General features: G+C 36.8%; 1 protein-coding gene and 1 pseudogene across 11 annotated transcripts in view; one reads left to right on the top strand and one right to left on the bottom strand.

The window, feature by feature from the left end:
• Positions 1-5,039: 5,039 nt before the first annotated feature.
• Positions 5,040-23,698, bottom strand: part of THOC2 (THO complex subunit 2) — a 114,595-nt gene continuing 95,936 nt past the window's right edge. For 2 of the 11 annotated variants that reach the window (XM_023553853.2, XM_010594657.3), the window contains exons 33-39: positions 22,889-22,924; positions 17,696-17,833; positions 17,284-17,353; positions 17,046-17,203; positions 14,850-14,926; positions 14,364-14,409; positions 9,411-9,522 (exon numbers count right to left, since the gene is read on the bottom strand). In XM_023553853.2, the coding sequence (XP_023409621.1) occupies positions 14,382-14,409; positions 14,850-14,926; positions 17,046-17,203; positions 17,284-17,353; positions 17,696-17,833; positions 22,889-22,924 (507 nt within the window). In that variant the 3' untranslated portion in view covers positions 9,411-9,522; positions 14,364-14,381. Of the gene's footprint in view, positions 8,899-9,410; positions 9,523-14,363; positions 14,410-14,849; positions 14,927-17,045; positions 17,204-17,283; positions 17,354-17,695; positions 17,834-22,888; positions 23,021-23,698 lie in introns of those variants that run through there. The other 9 variants (XM_023553852.2, XM_023553849.2, XM_064277550.1 and 6 more) reach the window with 8 other exon arrangements.
• On the top strand, positions 9,022-10,875 carry LOC104846318 (tyrosine-protein kinase Fer-like; annotated as a pseudogene).

The raw sequence follows: 23,698 nt of genomic DNA on the forward strand, positions 1-23,698 counted from the left end.
GTTGCAGCCACCCTGTCAATCCAACTCACTGAGGGTCTTCCTCTTTCTCTCTGACCCTCTACTTTACCGAGCATGATGTCCTTCTCCAGAAACTGATCCATCCTGATAACATGTCCAAAGTATGTGAGATGAAGTCTCGCCATCCATGCTTCTAAGGAGCTTTCTGGCTGTACTTCTTGCAAGACAGATTTGTTTGTTCTTTTGGCAGTCCATGGTCTATTCAACATTCTTCACCAACATCACAATTCAAAGGCACCAATTCTTCTTCGGTCTTCCTTATTCATTGTCCAGCTTTCACATGCACATGAGGTGAGTGAAAACACCATCGCTTGGGTCAGGCACATCTTAGTCTTTAAGGTGACATCTTTGCTTTCCAACACTTTACAGAGAGGTCTTTTGCAGATTTGCCAAATGCAATGCGTCTTTTGATTTCTTGACTGCTGCTTCCATGGGTGTTGATTGTGGATTCAAGTAAAATGAAATTCTTGACAACTTTAATCTTTTCCTCCCTTATCATGATGTTGCTTATTGGTCCAGTTGTCCGGATTTTTATTTTATGTTGAGGCTTAATCCATACCGAAGGCTGGTCTTTGATCTTCATCAGTAAGTGCTTCAAGGCCTCTTCACTTTCAGAAAGCAAGGTTGTGTCACCTGCATAACACAGTTTGTTAATGAGTCTTCTTCCAATCCTGATGCCACATTCTTTTTCATATAGTCCAGTTTCTCAGATTATTTGCTCAGGATACAGATTGAAGAGGTATGGCGAAAGGATACAACCCTGACGCACATCATTCCTGACTTTAAACCACGCACTATCCTCTTGTTCTATGTAACGGTTCCTCATGAGCACAATTACACGTTCTGAAATTCCCATTCTTCACAATGTTATCCATAATTTGTTATGATCCACACAAATGTCTGCATAGTCAATAAAACACAGGTAAACATCCTTCTGGTATTCTCTGCTTTCAGCCAGGATCCATTTGACATCAGCAACGATCTCTCGTGTTCCACATTCTCTTCTGAATGTGGCTTGAATCTCTGGCAGTTCTCTGCCGATATTCTGCCGCAGCCACTTTTGAATGATTTTCAGCAAAATTTTACTTGCTTTTAATATTAATGACATTGTTCAATAATTTCCACATTCAGTTGGATCAGCTTTCTTGGGAATGGGCATAAATACAGATCTCTTCCAGTCATTTGGCCAGGTAGCTGTCTTCCAAATTTCTTGGCACAGACAAGTGAGCACTTCCAGTGCTGCATCTGTTGGTTGAAACATCCCAATTGGTAAATTCTGTCAATTCCTGGAGCACTGTTTTTCACCAATGCCTTCAGTGCAGTTTGGACGTCTTCCTTCAGTACCATCGGTTCCTGATCATATACTACCTCCTGAAACGGTTGAATGTCAACCAGTTCTTTTCGGTATAGTGACTTTGTGTATTCCTTCCATCTTCTTTTGATGCTTCCTGTGTTGTTTAATATTTTCCGTGTAGAATATTTCAGTTTTGCAACTCAAGGCTTGGATTTTTTCTTCAGTTCTTTCAGCTTGAGAAATGCTGAGTGTGTTCTTCCCTTTTGGTTTTCTACCTCCAGGTCTTTGCGCATGTCATTATAATACTTTACTTTGTCTTCTCGACGCAAGCCCCCACAGTACGACAAACTGACAGATGCATTGGGGTCTACTACGTACTGCATAAAATTAGGATTATGAGGGCCCTGTACATAGTACAATAGCATTCTTGTTAAAGTATATGAAAATTGTGAGGGAGGCTGTCAGTGTGATACTCAAGCCCCCAGACAACTAGCTGTCATCTGACAAAAAACAGGGGTCAGACTAAGCTAGGGGTTATGTACCAGGTCATTTTCTAGCTATTTCTGACTTGCATTGATGTATTTCTTAGGTTTATGTGCCCTGTGCCTAATCAGAATCTTCTTCTTTCCTTGTTATATTCACCATCTTTATTTAGCAGCACATCAAATAAATTAAGCTTTTTCAAGCTGACTCATGTAGAAATGGCTGTTAAGGCTTAAAACAGTATCTAAAAATCAGGACAGAAAATCAAGTATTTGTACATTAAAGTATATCCTCTCGGGTCATCTTGCTTCCTTCTGCCACTACTTCCAATATCCCTTCTCTTGATATTCTTAATTATCATGTCTATTTATGTCTGTAAGTATAGCAAAATATGTATTCAATTGGCATGAATTAGCATCTTTTAAGCAGCTCCTCTTTTTATTTTCAATTCTAGACCCAACAGAATCTCTTTGGCCCTGACATGTAGTGTCTCTAGAAATGTTATCAATTTTAAAAATTAAACATTTAATTTTAACAATGCAGTATCTAATATAATAACAAAAAGCACAAAGGACAAAATAAATGGGACCTCATAAAAATTTTTTAAAAACTTTTGTGCATCGAAAGACTTTACCAAGAAAGTAAAATGATAAGCTACCGACTACGCGACGATCTTTGGAAACCATATATCTGACAAGAATCTAATCACCAAAACACACATAAGACTTCGACAACTTAACTACAAAAAGGCAACATAATCATAAAATGGGAAAAGGACTTGAACAGACATTTCACCAGAGAAAATGTTCAAATGGTCACCAAACACATGAAAAGATGCTCAATGTCATTAGGCATCAAAAAGATGCACATCAAAACCACAATGAGATACCATTTCATTCCCACTAGGATGGCTAAGATAAAAACAATAATAAATGTTGTCAAGGATGCAGGGAAATTGGAACCCTTACCCATTGCTGGTGGCAATGCAAAATGGTACAGCCATTGAGCAGAACAGTGTGGTGGTTCCTCAAAAAATTAAAAATAGAACTACCATAAGAGAACTACCATATGAACTAGCAATTCCACTCCTAGGTATGTACCCAAAAGACGTGAAAGCAGAGACTCAGACTTGTACACCAATGTTCATTGTAGCACTATTCACAATAGCCAAAAGGTGGGAACAATCTAAATGCCCAACAATGGATGAACGGATAAGCAAAATGTGGTACATACTTACAATGGAATACTACCCAGCCAGTAGGAGAAATAAAGCCTTGATAAATGCTACAGGATGGATGGAACTGGGAGACATTTATGCTGAAAGACAAATATTGCATAACTTCACTTACAGAAAAAGACAAGAAAAAGTTGATGTAGAGACCAAAGTTTATTAGTCATTACCAGGGGTGAGAGGGAGGAGGAAAGGGGGGGGGTTAAAGGTGATGGAAATAATCACATCCATTAAGGGTAGAATTGCACAGCTGTTAACTGTGATTGCTGCCAGTAGGTTATAAAAAGTTGAATTGGCAAAGAAAAAAAAAACATTTAAAGCATTCTTCTGATAAGTGATGAGATGGAATATTAAGTGGCTGTAATGAGCTTCACTCTAAGGGGCAGTCCTGGACATCAGTATCCACAAAAATGGAGGGGGGAGATCAAAGGCTGAACACAGCTGTTAAACTGAGATCTTGTTCATGTTACTGGTTTTATGGGAACATGCCTATGAAGAGGAAGGCTAGCACAAAGCCCAGTTTAAGAGCCCTGTTCCAAATATTCAAAAATATTTTCTTGTACTGAACCCAATCAATCATCGGGAGACCTGGCTGCCTGGACCACATGTTTTGGTGTCATTGTAGAAATACTCTTATTGGGAAAAATTGAGGTGCTGGTCATCAGGGCCAATACAAGATACATCCCCATTGTTTTATTTTTGGAAAAGACATGGCTTCTTTATGATAATCCAAAGGGGAAGTTTCTTTCAGGCCTCAGTGTCAGGAAATACTATTCTCCACTGCCACTAGCTTTTTATTTAGTGGACACCGCAATTCCTCTAAGTGACCACATTACTTTCTCTACGTGGCCTCTCAGAGCCAAATCATAGCCCAAGTATACACTTTTTGGGGGTATTAACCTCACTTGGGATATTTTTACCCAGAAACCAAATTTTCTCGTTAAAAAAAAAAAATCTTGTATTGCAAGTTTTTACATAAATCCTTTTTGGACCATGATGGGGTGGAATAAAACAATTACATAATTATTGGAAAAAAAATAAGACCAAGAGGATTTCCACCCATACATGGCTAAATAAAGTGATGCCTTGAAATAGAAAAAGGCCCTCTACCACGGACCAGTGACTTTTCCAACAATAAGCTGCAAATCACTTGTAGCTCATTTGCCAAGGCAAGGCAAGCTGCTCTAACTTTTGCCCCTACTATTTGCCTTGGGCAAATCTGCCGCAAAAGACCTCTTTTTAAAGTGTTGAAAAACAAAGATGTCACCTTGAGGACTAAGGTGTGCCTGACCCAAGCCATGGTGTTTTCAATCGGCTCATATGCATGCGAAAGCTGGACAATGAATAAGGAAGACCGAAGAAGAATTGACACCTTTGAATTGTGGTGCTGGCGAAAAATATTGAATATACCATGGACTTTCAAAAGAACAATCTGTCTTGGAAGAAGTACAACCAGAATGCTCCTTAGAAGCAAGGATGGCGAGTCTGCACCTTACATACTTTGGACATGTTGTCGGGGTGGGGGGGATCAGTCCCTGGAGAAGGACATCATACCTGGTAGAGGGTGAGAAAAAAAGACAAAGACCCTCACCGACATGGACTGACACAGCAGCTGCAACAACAGGCTCAAGCGTAACAATGATCGTGAGGATGGTGCGGGACCGGGCAGTGTTTCGTTCCGTTGTGCATAGCGTCGCTGAGTTGGAACTGACTCTATGGCACCCACCAACATTTAATCCAAGGAGTCCCTGGTTGGTGCAACTAAGTACTCAAATACTAACCAAAAGGTTGCCAGTTCAAACCCATCCAAAGGTGCCTTGGAAGACAGGCCTGGTGATCTGCTTCTAAAAGGTCCTTGAAAACTGTTATGGAGCACAGTTCTACTCTGCAACACGTAGGGTCACCATGAGTTGGTGACTTGATGGCAGCTGGTAGGTAGGTTTAATGCAAAGCAGATGGATAGACAACTATCTTCCAACTTCTCACCAGTTTCAGATAGACAGGTTCAGGGTTATATAGGTTTTGATTGCTTTGGAACAAAACCCAGAAAAAGTTGTTACCTCAAGATCTACTGAGCTATATTAATTGTGCTCCTACCTTTTTGATAACCAAGTGAAAGCTAAAGACCCAGAAGAATACACATATCACAAACTTGCATTCAATTTCTGGGGGTCCATAAGTGTCCTCCAAGCCCATTTATGAGCCCAAAGTTAAGAACTTCTAGAAAATGGACAAGCCTGAAGAACAGCCACTAGAACTCAGCCCAAGTTCTGAGAAATTCTGCATATTACATGATATTCAGGTAAAAGGTTCAAAGATGAGTTGTGGATCAGGAATATTTCCTGCTCATATTACTTGGTAATAAAATATTCATACTGTGACATCTGCCTCAAAATATCCTGCTTTGCTCTTCATTCCCTGATTATATATAAAGCAGTAAGCCCTGTCTCAGCCTTTCTCCTTATCCTAGTCTATTTTTCCTCAGAGCTCATCTCACCACCTAACATAAATGCCGTCAACCTCCACTAACTAGAACGGAAGCTCCATGAGAGCAGGGACTTTGTTTTGTTCATGGCTGTACCTCTGGCGCTGTGGTGCACAAATACCTTTATTTTTTCAATGAATCTTCTCTAGGACTCTCTACTCTCTATAGCAAGGTTAGGACTCTCTATAGCAAGGTTTAATAAACTACAGTCTGCATGCCAAATCCCACTCCCGTTTTTGTAAATACTGGAACTCAGTCAGGGTCATTTATTTACATATTGTCTATGGCTGCTTTCATGCTACCAGGGCAGAGTTCAGTAGTTCCAAGAGAGACCATATGGCCTACAAAGCCTCCAACACTCACAATCCGGCCCTTTACAGAAAAGTTTGCTGACCCCCTACAGCACTCACTGGACTTTTATTTTCCCAGCTAGACTGGAAGCACCTTAGGGGCACGGTCTTACACAAATACAGATTTCTTATTTCCAAAATCATTATTGCTGCACAGCTAAATCCAAAGATTTAACATGCTAGATTTTCCATTCGCAATGCATTTCTACCAAGGCCACAACCAAAGACTGCCTGTGTTCAACCATTTGGGGGACAGGGAGAAGAGATACTGATGTTAAATAGTAAAATTTCTAGTTCAAATGCACAATCATGTGACCTTTAAAATGAAAAAGTGAAAGCAATGCAATACCTGGAAAGCTCTTCCCTGATGTTTCAGATGAATTTGAGGTGAACCATATTTTCTTAACACCGAAATCACTCTAACGAAGTATTTATTTTTATGCCAGCAAATTATGGCTGTTCAATAGTGACTGAATGGATCGCTCTCTCATAAATATTCTGCTCAACCAATTTTTGCAAATTATTAACTACCTGAAAAGCAGTACTGAGATACATATATATACATATCCCTTTGCCAATTCTAAAATATGCTCAGCATTTCTCAGCAAATTACATCCTTTTTATCATTCTCTGCAATTTTTAATAGGCAAGGTATCATTGGTTCCAAGGAATGAAAAACTAAATGGATAATTCTAGGCATGATTTCAGCACACTGTTTACCCCACCGCAGAGGTGATCAAAGAGAATTTTTTAATATTACTGGACATGTTATTTTAAAACACTGTAGCCCATGTACTAAGAATCCTTATGAGTTATCTTTGCTGAGGTATTCTGAATAAGCAACAACATACACAACGATGTACAATCAATTGAGAAAACTATCGTTTATTTAGAAAAAAGGTTACACTGGCATAATTCAGTAGATAAAAAAATTCTCTTTTAAAAATGTCACTGTGAAACTTTTCCAGACGAAAGTTCAGCAATACAAAGCTCCTGTAGCTGTAGAATTAAAACACAAGTAACTTCTGATTCCCCCCGACCCCGATTTGTCTCACATAATTACAAGAAAAAACATGGCAAGGGACAAATGAGCGCTGGTACTTTTTTTTCTTTTTTACAGGTTTTAATATTGTCCACGTACTATATAAAAGGATTCCTAAGCATTGCATAAGACACTGCTCCCACTTTGTTTTTAGTGACTAATATTAAAAAAGAGGCCAAATAATAAATTAAAAGTGAGTTTTAAAATGAGGTAAATTCAAAATGGTTCCATAATTGTTTATTTTCAGTCTCAACCAATAAAAAGAAAGCATTTCAGATTAAAAAAAAAAAAAAAACCAAACCAGGCAATATTTAGTTAACCTTAAGTGAAATTCTGTACATATGTAACCTTATTTGCTTGTTGGGAACTGTAGGCAGCACATTGTGCTAAAAATATTGAACAGTTAACACTTTCAGCCATTTACTGAAAATAAACATGTAGATACGAAGCAACAAGTTAAAATACAGTAATGCACGACTCAATAATTTAAGTTTTCAGCACGGAGCAATAAAGCAGATAACTGAATAATTTAAGGAGATGAAAATGGGCCCTCTTCATTCATAATTGCTCGGCAATCTACTCAGGAAAATAAATTTCTGGTCACAGTTGAACAATTTCATTCCAATCTCACCTGAAAGAAACAAAGTGATTATATTGATAGACAGGAAGGAAGGCAGGCAGAAAAGGAGGGAGGGGAAAGGATGGGAGGAGGGAGGAAGGAAGTAGTGAAGGAGGGAAGAAAAGGGAGGAAGGAAGGAGAAAGAAAGAAGAGAGGATTGACTGGTTTAAGAAAGAAAAGTCAGTGAGTTCCATCAATAACAAATGCCTGAATTAAGTCCCCAGAAAGGGATAAAATATTTGCGTATTTCTTACTGTCCAGTCTTAGAAACCATTAAAGACAGGGACATCATGATGACTTAAAAAGAACACTTAGTATTTTGTTCATGTGAGAGGGAGGGGAGAATGGGGTGAGGAAAGAAAAAGAAAAAGCCAGAAATAAAACATTCCACAGGGGTAAGCAGTAGCTTGTCAAAAGTAAACAGAACATGGAGCAATGAAAAGGAAGCTATTTCATATGACCAACAGCCAAAGAAAAGAAATGAGAGAGAAAGAGAGAGAGAGATGCCATCACATTTTTTACAAGGACACAATTTTAATAGTAACTTATATTAAGATGCAATGTCTGCTAAATTACAAAAATTGCTTTAAAAATATATTGACTCAATTATACTCATTTTCTTTCCTTTATGTATTGACATTTTTCAAATACTGCATATTGAAATAAATTCAAAACATGATCATTACAACATGTGGCAAATAATTTCATATCTGCCTAACATTGTTCTCATTCAAATTTTAAACTAATGCTTAACGCATTAACCTTTATTGATGAAAATACTACATTCATATATTTGATAAAATCAGAGCAAGAAGGGGCCTTAGAAAATCATCACACTTTCATAAAATGCTGACAAATAATTTACATATTGTTTCTACACAAGCGTTCTATTCACACCGTGAACAATCTTGACATTACCAATTGTAACTGTGGATACACTAATGCTGAACTTACAATTTTAATACTTAAAAATCATCATTTCTGTCCATCGACTGATGAATAAACAAAATATGTTACACATTCATTCAATGGCATATTATTCAATCATAAAAAGGAATGAAGTACTGATACATGCTACGACATGGATGAGCCTTGAAAACATGATGCTAGGTGAAAGAAACCAGAAACAAAAGGCCACATATTGCATTATTCCATTTATATGAAATGTCCAAAATAGACCAAATTCATAAAGAATTCATAGTGGTTTCCAGGGGCAGAGAGGAGAGTTGGGAGTGATTGCTAATGGGTACAAGGTCTCTTTATATACACTTTTTAAATGGTGAATTTTGTTATGTGAAGTTCATCTCAGTAATAAAATTGGAAAAATAAAGGTGAATGTTCCAGTAAAGAGCATCATGGTATCAGTATGGCTATGCCTATGAGGAAAAGAAATGGGTTTCAATCATTAAGATGTCACATTGGGAGAATTACTGGGCAAGGGAAATATTGGTGACGTATTTAAGGGCACATTGAAGGATAAAATTGCTGTTGCTGTTAAAATGTGTAAAGAAGCTCTTTCCCAGGAACAGAAATTAACTTTTTTACAAGAAGCCAAAATCCTCAAGCAATATGATCATTTCAATATTTTCAAACTCATAGGAGTTTGCACACAAAGACAGCCTATCTACATCATTATGGAACCGGTTCCAGGAGGCGATTTTCTCTCCTTTCTGAGGAAAGAAGGATGAACTAAAATTCATTTAGTGAAATTTTCATTAGATGCTGCTTCTGGGTGACGTATCTCCAATAAAAACTGTATACACAGGGACCTTGCTGCAAGAAACTGCCTGGAGGCGGAAATAATGTTCTGAAAATCAGTGACTTTGGAATGTCTCGTCAAGAGGATGGTGGTGTGTATTCATCTTCTGGCTTAAAGCAGATTCCCATTAAGTGGACAGCACCAGAAGCTCTTAATTATGGGAGATATCGTTCTGAGAGTGGCGCATGGAGCTTTGGCATCCTCCTCTGGGAGACCTTCAGCTTAGGGGTCTGTCCATACCCTGGAATGACAAATCAGCAAGCACAAGAGCAAGTGGAAAGAGGATACTGGGTGTCAGCCTCTCAGCAGTGCCCAGAGGATGTTTATAAAACTATGCTCAAGTGGTAGGATTACAAACTTGAAAACTGCCCCAAGTTCAGTGAACTTCAAAAAGAGCTAGGTGCTGTCAAGAAGAAAGTCACACAGTGATGAAACAGTGTCACGCTCAGCCACTGGGACTCCATCTTCCAGCAGAGCAGTAGTTTTCTTCTCATTGAGTTTATACCATACCACATTACCTCAACATTCTTCAAAGGTTATTTTTATTAACTATTGTTTTAAATATGTGCCACTTTAACCATTGTGAATAAGAAAGCACAGGCTGTAAATGTAAAGAATCACACAGATCTCTTTTTCATACCTAGGACTACCGATGTTTCTCAAGTGTTTTCTACTGCAGGCTCAGTTCACAGTCTCCTGTCCTATTAAATGGACACCTACCTATTGGTGCTATAAACTGCATTGGTAATGCCATGTTCACAAGAAATGTTTAAACAAAATGTGGCTTTCTAATCTGCTGAGACAAGATTCTACTTGTAAACATCATTTTATATTGGGAATTATCTTGGGCCACTGGGTTTTCTCTCTCTTTTTTTTCCAGAAATAGGCCTTGCTCTATCAGTAGGGCTATCATTTCCCTATGTTCTATCATGCCCTCTCCTCCTCTGTCAAGGAATCAGAAAACTATGCATGAAATGCCCTCAAAGAGTACCCTCTGAGAGTTGAGGGTGCTGCTTTTAAATAACGTTATGGAGAGCTGTGACAGCAAAAAGCAAATCTGAAAGGAGGATGATCTGGAGAAAAGAACAGCTAGAGCAGTGATCAAGGCAGAAAAGCTGTATATATAAGATCAGCCTTCTTATCAAAGGTACGCCTTTATACACACACACACTTTTTAATTTTATGCTCAGAATAAATGTGCGTACAGGGGACAGTCATGCTCAGGGGTCAATGTGACATGGGAGACTTTTTGAAGTGCTCGTGCCTATGTCCAGATTAAAAAAAAAAGAGCACCTTACAGTCTACCTTAAGTGGAAAAGCAAGGAAATAGAAAATCCCTTCTGCCCTGAATATCAGTGCACAGAACCCACACCCAATACTTTTAAATAAGGGATGATAATGAAAAGAAAAATGGTTTGCATCAACATTTCAATCTCCTAACAAAGGTTTTGTATACATTCAATGATTACTACATACAGACCAAAATGAAAGTATAATAAGCTTGCCCTCAAAAAATATGTTGGAGCACACAAAGCGACTTCTTTTTAATCAGTATGGCTTTCCCTTCTAACAGATGTTATAAATAAACTGAACCTTCTTTTGATAAAATAGCAGAAAATAAAAGCCAATATTCCTCCTCATCAATGTTCACACCAGATACCAAAGAGAAACATTTAATACCTCGGGAGTAGGTGGTCCTCTACGTAAAGTTAACAGAGTATCTGAAACATAGCAAGTAATACAAAAAAAATAGTTGACTGATTAGAAAGAAGAGATGCAGGTATTGCCTTCAAAAAGATCCCAATCTAGGGAGGGGGGCTATGCAACCATGTAATAAAATCTTATATATACTCATACATACATAGGAATCAGTGACTAGGACTCTGCAGGCAAGCTCGTGTGTAAGCAATTGAGAAAGAAACTTAATCAAACATTTCCTACTCCAACACATATTACCAGCATCTAGGGCTATGCCTCAACCGGGTAGTACATTCCTAAATTTAAAACTCTTTGAGCACTTGGTAGGTCAGTTTCCAAGTATGGACTGAATAAAACAATGGCTTAAAGCAGGAGTTGCAAAACCAGTTGTGGGTTGGGTGGGGACTGACTGTGCTGCACTGAAAAAAAGGTCCATGGCCTAAACAGGAAAAATTACAGGTCGAAGCCCTGCTGGAAACCTAATTTCCCTCTTTGAAAACAAGAGCAGTGTATGTGCTGCATAATAGCAACCAAATTTCTTGCCAGACGGATTTTGAGCAGAGTCAGAAACAACGGTGTCCTGCTAAAAGATAGCGGCCGACCACACTGCTTTGAATGTGTGTCACTCTCCACAGTCCTGCAAATAATCCAAACTCATGTATCAGGCTCCTCAATGGGCTCACTACGCCTCTTCCAAGTCTACCATTCCAGGGCTTCGACCTGTAATTTTTCCAGTTCCAGTTATCGTTCCAGATCATCCAAATTGTAAAAACTCGGTTCTGTTCCAGTTTCGCTTCAGCGGCTATGACTGAATCAGTCTGAACTGGCTCAAAGCCCTGGGTTAAAGGCGAAGCAGCCAGTGATGTTCAAGTGATTAGTCAAGGAGTGGCAAGATGAATCTGGATGAAGACTTTAGCAATAAAAGGTAACAGAAGATGCAGAACTCGGAGGATAAGCAAAAAGAGTTTTGTAACTAAAAATATGAAACAGGAAAAGAAGACATAACACTGCAAGTAATTTAATCTGAGCCATATTGGTATACCGTATTTTCTTAGTTCTAATATGATCATTTTAATGTCTCAGAAATCGGGGTGATATTTAGAAATCAATGTTATTTCTCTACCCACTCCTGTCAAAAAATGTTCTAGAAACTAACAATGAGTCTTAGAATAAATGACATCTCTGAATCATGGAAATGTGAAATAGGCAGCAGCTCTCTTTCCCATAGGATGAAAAATAAATAAAAGAGGGAGCGGGGTGGAAATGATTTAGAAGTAGCCTATAGGTAGATGGTGCCAATGAGAAATGATGAGACCTCTACACAAAAAGGAAGAAAAATAGAAAACACTCGACCAACCCTAGAATGTATCCAGATAGGAAGCAGCCAGAAAAAGGAAGAATCAACCAGAGCCTCAAAACTAGAGTCTACTTAAGAAGAAAAGTATAGTACATAGTTGTCAGCAAGAAATTTAACAGGGTGAACATCAAACTAAATGTATTTTAAAAGGATATCTGAATCTAGAAGCTTTGCTACAAGGCCACTAGCCAAACACCAATCCATGGCCAGTCTTTTCATGCCTTTGGTCCTGAAAAATTCTGTAGAAAAGTAAAGTACAAATCCACGGCCAACATGAGAGAAAACGCAAAGGAAAAAAAAAAAAACCTATAGCATAATCTTCACATACCAAAGGTTAATATTTAGGTACTAAGTAAAGAGAGAGTATAAAATCACAGTGAAAGATGTGAGATGTGACAATGGTAGGCCCATTCCTAGTGAAGATATGAGAGGTAGGGCATTTTGGGAGACAGTTACAATTGAAGAATGGGCAATGATTTTTTTTTTATAATCTTCCTAATTAAAAAAAAACTCTATGAAATTAAAAATGCCCTCTCATAATTCTAGTTTACCCTACTCTACTACTTAGTTAACACGCACAGAATAATAAAGCCGTAAAACCACACCACTGATCAGGAGGTTACCTATTTGGCAACCTCAAGTACCAGTTTTGCAGCCAAAATAAGTATTACAAAATTCATACCCTAAAGCTCATTCCCTTGTACAGAGCTGGTTCTCAGACATTTCTCATTCTTAAACAACTCTAACAGCCTTGATCATCTATCCGATTTCATAAAAGACTAGAAGCAGCAAATGGTATTTGCGGTGAGGGGGTTACCATGAGTCGGAATCAACTCAACAGCAACTAACAACAACACAGACAGCAAGGATACTTGATATCATTAAGTGACAGCTAACATGGAACAGAGAAAACGGGCTATGAAAAAACCTGAGTCAACAACTTCAAATATAGCCACCTGGAACCATTAAATGTAGGAGGCAAAGGATTCTACATACCTCAGTAATCCCAAGGCATTATCAAGCAAAAACAGGTATTCATAAGATGATCTAAGTGCTCAAAAAAAGTTTTGATCACTATGGCCACTAAGATGGACAAATGATTTATTTAAGATGGTTAAAAAAAAAACCTTTCGCATGAAATACCATTTTGGTATTTAAAAAGGTAAGCTTCTATATCTGGAAATTTCATGTAAGGTATAAGTGAATTATCTTGAAAACAAAGCCACATATTTTAAATTCCAGAACTAAAAGTACAGACCAAAGGTTTCCGCACTGCAAAATATGCGCAGAGGTAGAAAAAGTGGTACAAAAACTTAAAAACCTTGGGATAACATGTCTGCATGAGAAGCCAAAAAAAAAATTAAAAAAAGGAAGAAACACCGAAGGCTTTAGAAGACCTAGATTTGAGTCCTGGCTCTGTCGAGTAATATCTCCATGACCCTGTCCAACTTATCCTCTCCAAGTCTATTTCTTCACCTATAAAATGCAGATACCACCAATGGCTATATTCATTGCTGTCGAGTTAATTCTGACTCATAGCAACCCTGTAGGACAGAGTAGAACTGCCCCATAGGGTTTCCAAGGCTGTAAATGTTTATGGAAGCAGACTGCCACATCTTTCTCCCACGGAGAGGCTGGTGGGTTCAAACTGTCAACCTCCTGGTTAGCAGCCGAGCGCTTAACCACCATGCCACCACAGGTCCTTTTGCAGGGCTAGAGGTACATTAAAAAGGTAACTAAGTATCCAGAGAAGATGGGAACCAGTGGAAAAAGAAAGTCAGATGTTCTTGAATACATCTTGGTACTTAAAAAAAAAAAAAGTGTAGCTAATTGGCAAGCTTAAAATGAAAACAGCTTAAAAATAATTGAAATGAATCTTGTTTTGCATCTGTACCCAAACGCGTGGTCATTATATTTAGGTACAAATTTCAAGTAGCTGAATCTTGCAAAATGGACCTGGTTTCTTCAACGTTATCAAACCTCATTTTATGTTTTTACCTTTAAATAAAAAGCGAGAGAACACTCACCTTGATGGAAAGTCTTCATTATCTGTGCTTGTCTGAAGACTTATGAGTAGATGACAAATTAAGGGAAAGCAACTTTGAAAAAAAACAATGGTATTTTGCGTTTTAGTTCAATCCCTCAGCGTGCAGGCCTCATTGGCTCCAATCAGCCTGGTAGCCACAACCTACCAGCTCTGCTTGTCATCGGCATTATTTTGCCCTTCTATTCCCCATGTCTCCAGCCCAAGGAACTGTCTGTGGTCCTTCTTCCTCTCAGTGATAATACAGCCTAAGGAACTCTAAATCCCTTGGTAGCATGAAACAGCCTCAGTCACTACAGAAGTTAAACCAAGAACATCAAAGTCTCCCACTTCCGGATTCCGTACTAGAGAGACCACTTAAAAGCTAAGAAGCACTTAAGCATTTAGACCACCTACTACAAGAGTATAGTTCTAAAACATGACCAGTATCAAAGTTTTCCGTTACATTGACTGAAAACAAAAAGGATATTGTTTCTTCTCTTCCTTTCCTCCTGAACTGTCCCGTTTTTCTTTCTTTTCTATCTTTTCTTTATCATGCCTGGATTCCTATAAGGAATGGTGGAATTGGGTGGGGAAGGAAATACCAAATATAAAAATTAGCTCAAAAACCCATTTCAACACTCACCTGTCATAAATTTTTCCTTAAAAGCTTATTTAATATGACAACCAAAAGCACAAGCAACACAAGGAAAAAAATTGACAAACTGGACTTCATCAAAATTAGTAACTTTTGTGCATCAAAGGACACCATCAAAAAAGTAAAAAGACAACCTAGAGAATGGGAGAAAATATTTGTAAACCATATATCTGATAAGGGTCTAATACCCAGAATATATAAAGAACTCTTACAACTCAACAACAAAAAGACAAACAACTCAATTAAAAAATGGGCAAAAGACTTGAATAAACATTTCATCAAGAAGATGGACAAATGGCCAATGAGTACATTTAATAATGCTCAGCATCATCAGTCATTAAAACAAACAAACAAACAAAAAACCCATTTGCCATCAAGTCGATTCCGACTCGTAGCAACCCTATAGGACAGAGTGGAACTGCTCCATAAGGTTTCCAAGGAGAGACTGGTGGATTCGAACCGCTGACCTTTCACTTAGCAGCCAAGCTCTTAACCACTGTGGCACCAGGACTCCTCATTAGTCATTAGGGAAATTCAAATCAAACCCACAATGAGATATCATTCACTTCCACTAGAATGGCTATTATTTAAAAAAAAAAAAAAAGCATGGGCAAGAATGTGGAGAAATTGGCACCCTCGTATGCTGCTGGTGGGAATACAAAATACAGCCACTGTGGAAAACAGTCTGGTGTTTCCTCAAAAAGCTAAACATAGAATTACCATCTGATCCAGCAATTTTACTCCTAGGTATATACCCAAGAAAAGTGAAAACAGGTACTCAAACAAATACTTGTACACGAATGTTCATAGCAGCACTACTCACAATAGCCAAAAGGTAGAAACAACCCAAATGTCCATCAAGAAACGAGTGGATAAATAAAATATGGTATACATATACAATGGAATATTATTCAGCCGTAAAAAGAATGAAGTACCAATACATGCTACAACATGGATAAATCCTTATGCTAAGTGAAAGAAGCCAGACATAAAAAGTCACATATTACGATTCCATTTATATGGACTATCTTTTTTTTTTTTTATCTAGAACAGGTAAAGCCAAAGAGATGGAAAGCGGATTAGTGGTTGTCAGGGGCTGAAAGGAGGGAGTGATGGGCAGTGACTGCTTAACGGATACAGGATTTCCCTTTGGGGTGATAAAATATTTTGAAACTAGACAGAGGGAATAGTTGCACAATATTGTGAAAGTACTAAATGCTACTGAATTGTACACTTTATTTAAAATGGTTAATTTCATGTTACGTGGAATTTTACCACTACTAAAAATAAACTTATTTACAAAGAACAGTCTCTTTTAAAATATACAGAAATTTTAAAACTTTCACCTTATAATTTTCTAAAACTGTTTTTATGAAATATGAATATGACATATATTTTATATTCTATGATAATGCTTTATAAACACTACACGTTTATACTTTAGTAATGATTTGCTTACTTTTAGCAGATACATGAGATCTATTTTTAATACCATCCAAGTGATATAATATCTTAGTATCTAAGGGAATACACCCTACAGTTAATTTTAAAATCAAATACAGGTTGCAAACACATTAATTTATTAAAAAATGTTATAAAAATACATTTAAAATCATGGCTCACGAAGGCTTTACGACAAAGTGATGGTCAGAGAGAACACATGTGACCATCTTTTGATCTCATAAGAGAAACTAAAAGCAAAAATGGGTGGAGAAAAAAGATATGAAGAAAAGCTGAAAATCAAAGAATGGAAATAGGTGGGAGTAGAATGGAGAGGAAAGGAATTTCTGAGGTAAGCTCTGTTTGAAAAAAAAAAAAAAAAAAGCTCTACCTACCAGTAATTTGGAACTGAGCTGGCACAAGTCCTGGAAACAGATAACCTCCCCTTTTTCTCAATGTCTCTTCTTCCCACACCGAAATAATTAACAAAAGATTGTTTGACTAGGAAAATATTCAAGACATGCTAAATTCTTTAAAGAGTTGATTTTTTAAGAAAAAATATATCATTCTTTTGTTTTCCTAATTTACCTTTTTGCCACCGGAGGAGATTTTATCCATCTTTTCAGATTTAAATGAATCGCTGCCTTTTTCTTTGCCTGAAGATTTTGACTTATTTTTTTCCTTGTCTTTCTCATTTGGGTAAGGAGACTCACATGGACTTTCACTTTTGTGTTTTGAAACTCCCACTACAATTACAAAAGAGAATCATGAAAGCCTCTTCCAATTCAGTTTGATTGCTTCAAAGGTATTTAATAAGTCTACCTACTTGTTCCATTTTCCTCTTTACGCCTCTTGGTTAAGTCCGGTGGCACTTCACGGTCATTGTTTGAATGATCCTAGAACCAAGAATTGTGAACTACGTTGATCAAGGGTTTATGCTTTTGTTTTAAGGTATTACTTTTACACTAGAAGAGCACAGCTAACTAGCATTGGAGAATTATTCGTGGTAGTTTCACATACTTGGTAAAGTGGCACGAAAGACAAGCAGAGCTGGTAGAGATTACTAGATTGAAGATCCTCGTTACTGTAGAAGTTGCACACTTTAGGGCTAAAATACCAGGTAAAACACTAAATAACAGACTTCTATGGAACGAACCAGTATTAAAAAATAAAGACAACAACCATGCTACTGTATATGATAATGAGTTTTCCAAACTAATTTATAGAAGGTTACAAACCCTTTTCCGCTCTTTCCTGTCCTTTTCATCTTTTTTTTCTCTCTCTCTGGATCTTTCCCTTGACTTGTCCAAATCTTTCTTGTCCATTTCTCTCTCCTTACTCTTGGACAGTGGTGGAGGAGTATGATTAATGTAGAGCTGTTAAATTAAGGCAATATTACTAAAGATTATTAGTTTTCCAGTACTGGTATTATTTATTTATTTAATGAAAGACGATTGGTAGTTAGACCTAAAGCCAAAACTGGTCAGCTGTCTGGATTACAAGAGGTAAAGAAAAAGCTATGGCACAAATTATGCAAAGCTTCCATGTTTTTCCTTTTTAAAAATTACCATCTAAACTCAGTTCATTACTGTCTCAACTGAGACTCAGTAAATTCACAAGCTAGCGTTCTCCTTATAGCTCTATTTTGAAGATCTATAACCTCTATTACAAGAGTCCATATGTGAAAAACAGTGACTGAATTTTCGCTACTGTAAAAAAGGTCCATGTCTCTAAACAATCATGGGGACTGTAAGCAGTTTTACCATCCACTGATAGGCAGTGATAACAGTGAGTAAAGATTAAAAAAAAAAAAAAACAGGACCTAGCCATGACTTTACTAAAGGTCTTTTCTGCCTCAGCATAAACCATGCACAGACTTCCCTAAACTGTTTTTACAAATGTACAGGCAGCATATTTTCTACTTCAACTGACTGTAAGATTTGTCTTGATGGTTCTAAATAACTCAGAAAACCATCTGGTCATTCTCATCATCTGAAGATGATGAAACAACTCAAAGACTGCAAATGATGAACCAATGTTCTCCTTTGCCTATTCTGTCGCTGCCAAAGGCCCACTGGCAATAAAACAGCCAAAGATCACAGAAACTGGATATTCTAGTTCTGAAGAATTGAGAGATGATCCTACTTATGCAAGTTGTAAATATGGAAATCCATTAAAAAAGAAAACATTTATGAAGTAATCAGGAAATTATCAGATACCTAACCTTACGGCATTTTTAACTGTGCTATAAGCTTACGTTTAATTGAAGACATTAAAAGTATGAGGCAGTAGATACACTGAATATGACTCATTATATAACTATATTAATTCTAGATATACCTTCGGAATGAACAGAATAGTCAAAAGTCAAATATTTGTACACAAAGAAATTCTTTGGTATTCAAAAGAATACATGAAAAAAAGATAATCCAGTTTAAGAATTAAGAAACAATTTTTTTAATACCACCAAACATTTTCAATTCAGTTAGCTCCAAAATACTATTATAGCAATGCAGAAGTAGAATCTTTAAAATTTCAATGTTTAGAAGTTGGTGACCGACTGAAATACACAAAATGTTCACTAATTACAAGCAGCAAGAGAACAAGAAACAGTCATAAAAGTGCTTGTCGAAAAGATACTCTTGCTGGGTATGCCTTAAATAACATTTCAGTCTTTCTAATTGTGAGGTTTATTCACATCTTAAGTTAATATTAGTTAAGAAACTGATAAGAAATAATATATTATTGCAATACTCAAAGGAAATTTCTCTAAGAAAAGTATTGCTTAATTTCTCTCGATAAAAGAAAGAAAGGCTTGTGGTTACAAATACATATACACACGAACCAATGTTCTCTGTAAGAATGAAGTTTTTAAAGGTGCCTAACTTGAATTCTGTATTGCAAGCAATTGAAAAACCTTTTCTAGGACTTACTTTTGGCATTAATGTTCAAATAAATATTTCATTCTTGGCCTAAAGAGTCAAATTAACCCAGTGCCGTCGAGTCGATTCTGACTCACAGCGACCCTATAGGACAGAGTAGGACTGCCCCACAGAGTTTCCAAGGAGCGCCTGGCAGATTCGAACTGCCGATCCTATGGTTGGCAGCTGTAGCACTTAACCACTACACCACCAGGGTTTCCTAAAGAGTCAAATAGCTTGATTAATATACAATCAGAAATTCTTAGTTTAGAAATGCCCCCAGTTCTATTCTTATTTTCTGTCCTTCTAAGAATACCTCTGATCACAATATTCTTTTCCACAAAAACATACAGTGTCCCATTGCCTACTCAATAAAATATATAGTCCTTAGTTTGGGGCTTCCAAGCTCTCCTCATCTTTTCATAATTACATATATCCTCTACACGGTAACCCAGTGCACTCTATGCCATGACCACTAGTGCTCTCTAACACCCTCCCCTTTCCAGCAATTCTCTTCACCTGCAAGGGTCACTCACATTTCTTCATCTTTTGAAATCCTATTTAGCCTTCAAAGACAGCTCAAAACCGTCAGCACTCAACCCTCCCTCAACTCTGCGACTCCCTTTCCTGAGAACTCTTATATTATTTTACATTTGCCTTTTTGTGGCAAGTATTCTCTATGAATTTCATGATATTTATTTTTGTTCATAACATAGTTTCTGGTATGGTAGAGGAGCCAAGTATTTTTTCTACTTTTATACATAGTATAATACATGTTTGCCAAATAAAATAAATGATTCATTAATGAATCATCTGTATTCATAGCATTGTTGGATTTTGTTTTTGATTTGCTTTTATTCCTGACACTGGGATCATTAGGGCCAAAAGAGAAATTTAACCAATTTTCAAAATCTTTTTAAGGGAACACTGTCAAAGTGACAAAGTGACTTCATTCAGGCTGCAATATACAAAAGTGGCCTGACTTTTTCAGGCTTGGTTGTGTCTCTACATCGTTATTTTCAGATGGTGAATAGAATTAAAAGCAGAATTCTCTGTTAAGGTGCTGCCCTTCAAAATTACAGAGAAGCTTGATTAGAGGAACATGTTCTTAATACTTTTTTCATCAAATACAGCCGCTAAGATTAGTAGGTCAAAACACAACTGATCAAAACTGGAAATATGCCAGTTGGAAATTGGGGGAGAGGGTGAACTGACAAAGATTTGAATACTAAGCTAGATTTTTTCCCCTTTAACTACTAAATCCCACTTTAGAAGTTGAATTCATGTATTACTTTTACCTTAGATTAGAAAGTAAAAATAATAACAGAAAATGCCAGGGACAAAGTACAACTAAAAAACTCAAACTAAGGCAGGGAAAGAATTTTATATGTACAGGTGACAAGCTACCCCCAAAACACTGAGGTTATAGATAATCAATTTTAGAGATCATTCAAATTCCAGTAAAATTTGTTCTCTAAAGCAATAATATGCTATTAAATTTTCTTAGACATGTAAAAATGCAACATCAGCTGTGATGAAACCAGTACTTTGGATGCTTTACCAAAGTCCAAAGGCTTAAGAGTTCATTTCAAATATTTACTGAACACCTAATCATACTGCCAGATATCATGTGAAGCACTAAGGATCAACAACGTGGTTATGATTCATATAATTTTTAGAAATATATTCGTATGCCATTTTCACTTTTTTCTGGTTGAATAGCAAAAATCTACTGAATTTTAACTACCCACAAAATCATCACTTTAAAAAGGGGGTGTGGACACTAACTTGGATCACTACCATTTTAAAATAAACACACTTAGAAACCCTTTCAACCTATGCTGAAATGGGTGCTAAGAAAGAATAATCTTAATTTTACTCCCAGTTTTAGTACTAACACGTTGTAGGCCACTGGGAAAGTTTCAAGAACTTTTTCAGTCTCTTATTTGTCAAAAAGACACCACCAAAGGCCCTATCTACCTCACAGTGCTGTTATAAGCACCAAGTAAGATAACCTAAGTTATCTCACAGGTTTTATTTTCAAAAAGGCTTTCACAAAAGTGAAGTAACATTATTTTTATCATAGATTAGAAAAATCCAGTTAACTTTAACAGCAGGTTTCAAACTGCTTCTAAGCACGTTTCAGAAAATACTAAAAACTTAACCCATGAATTAAAACTAGCCCACATGCGCGTTGAAAGTTAATACTGACACACGCAATCTCAAAAAGGTTACAGAAACCTACTACATCGCAATGCAGGTTTAATCTAGCCAATAAAAAGTTTTACTTTAAAAGAAAGTGCTCACAATACAGCTGATATTCTTTCTTGATTAATACAGTATATTCTAAAAACAATCCTACAATTTTAGGACACAGGCACATTGGCTAATCTTAACTGTTAAAAATGAGTGCTTATTTACCCAACATCCACAAACATTTCACTATAAAGCTATAGATCTAAAAGCCATTAGCGATGTCACCTGGCTCTGTTTCAGAATTTTATTTTGTATTGGTCCACCAGTAAGCAATCATACTTAGCAGATACAAGAGGAAGCAAAGTAGAAAATCAAAGTAACCAAAACCAAACCCACTGCCATTGAGTCAATTCCGACTCATAGCAAACCCACAGGTTTCCAAGGCTATAAATTTCTACGGAAGCAGACCGCCACATCTTTCTCCCGTGGAGTCGCTGGTAGTTCCAAACCGCCCACCTTTCGGTTAGCAGTCGATTGCTTTAACCACTGAGCCACCGGGGCTCCTTAATCCAAGTAAAGAAGGGTACAAATTGTGTAAGACAAGATAACATGAATAACGAACAATACAACTACAATACTGAAATGATCTCTGTCATAACATACACAAACTGCACATTACTTGTAGTAGCAGAATTCTCAGGAATGTAGAGTAATGAATAAGAATTAATACTGACATGTAAACACAACCACCAAGTTGAGTACTCCCCCTCCAGGGGAATGATTACATGCCCTGATATTGTGCGACAACTACCAAAGAACTAGCTCAGCAGAAGAGAAATTTATGGACTGAGATAGGCTCAGTTTTTAGAGCAGTTACGTGAATGAATAAAATTTACTTTTTGGTCTTTTGGATTGTCTAAAAAAAAGTCAGAAAATAGCCTGGCAGATTTGTTTTGAGAAATTAAATAAGCACACTCCCCAAAACAAACCAACACCCTCCTTGTCCAAAACTTAAAATTTATTTCCAGGTCTTTGAAGCATAAAAGGAGAATGCATTTAACACAGCAGGCAAGGAGAGATTATAGAAATGTTGCCACATTACACACATTTTATAACAATTTCTTTAAAAGAGACCAGTATCATCTGTTGTGTCAGTTTGTGATAGGTATTTTTAGAGGTTATTCTAAATAAGCAAAATACTTTTTCTTGTGGATCCTAGCTTAATGAATGTATCGGGGCTACGGAATCTACTAAATAAAAGAAGTAAAGAATTTTTTGATTTACTTAGGCATGATGATTTTAAAAGACTCAAACCTTTGCTGAAGACTCCTTGAGTTCGATGAGACTGTCCTGTAGAAAATGAATGGAGATGACAGGTGAGCTGGCATAGTTCTCAGAACCCAGAGGAACTTTGGGAAGTGTGGCTGTAACCTGGAAATAAACCAGCTACTTCTTGTGAGGATAAATCTCGTGATGTCATTATCACATGAATATCAACAATAAAAACAAAAACAAAACCATGTAATGGAATTGTAATGTTGAAAAAAATGAAATTGTACATACTCAATGTAACAAATAAAAATCTTTTTCTGCTCAGAATTTAAAAATATGTCAATGCCACATTTTCCATAACTTAAGCTATAGGTAATGTTAAGAGGCTTATAAAAGCAAAACATTCTTTCTCCACAAAAAGTTTAAAATAGTGGAGATGACTGTGGAAGAACAACATTGTCTCAGATTTTCAGTTTTTCTTTAATTGGGAGGCTTTAAGCTTTACTTTACTTGTGACTCTAATATAAATATGCACTTTTTTTTATCCTAGCTGGAAAACTTAGTGGCATTATATAACAAGAAAACAAAATGTATTCTATAAAAAAGTAATCTTTTTTTTTTTTTTTGCAAAGTGCCTATCTGTGATGGTGCATCTCACACCTCCCATGAAAAAAGGAAAAAAAAAAAGGCATTTAAAAGAAAAGAAAAAGAAAAAAAAGGAATTACAGTATTCCACCAGTGCTCTTGATGAAAAATTAGTAACTTACAGTTTTAAAAGTTCAGTGTACTGCAAATTCAAAGATTCCATGAAATTAGATGACTTTAGAATTAAAATTAAATATGGAGCAAGGA

Source organism: Loxodonta africana, chromosome X (genome assembly GCF_030014295.1).
Source record: "Loxodonta africana isolate mLoxAfr1 chromosome X, mLoxAfr1.hap2, whole genome shotgun sequence".
Classification (NCBI taxonomy): domain Eukaryota; kingdom Metazoa; phylum Chordata; class Mammalia; order Proboscidea; family Elephantidae; genus Loxodonta; species Loxodonta africana.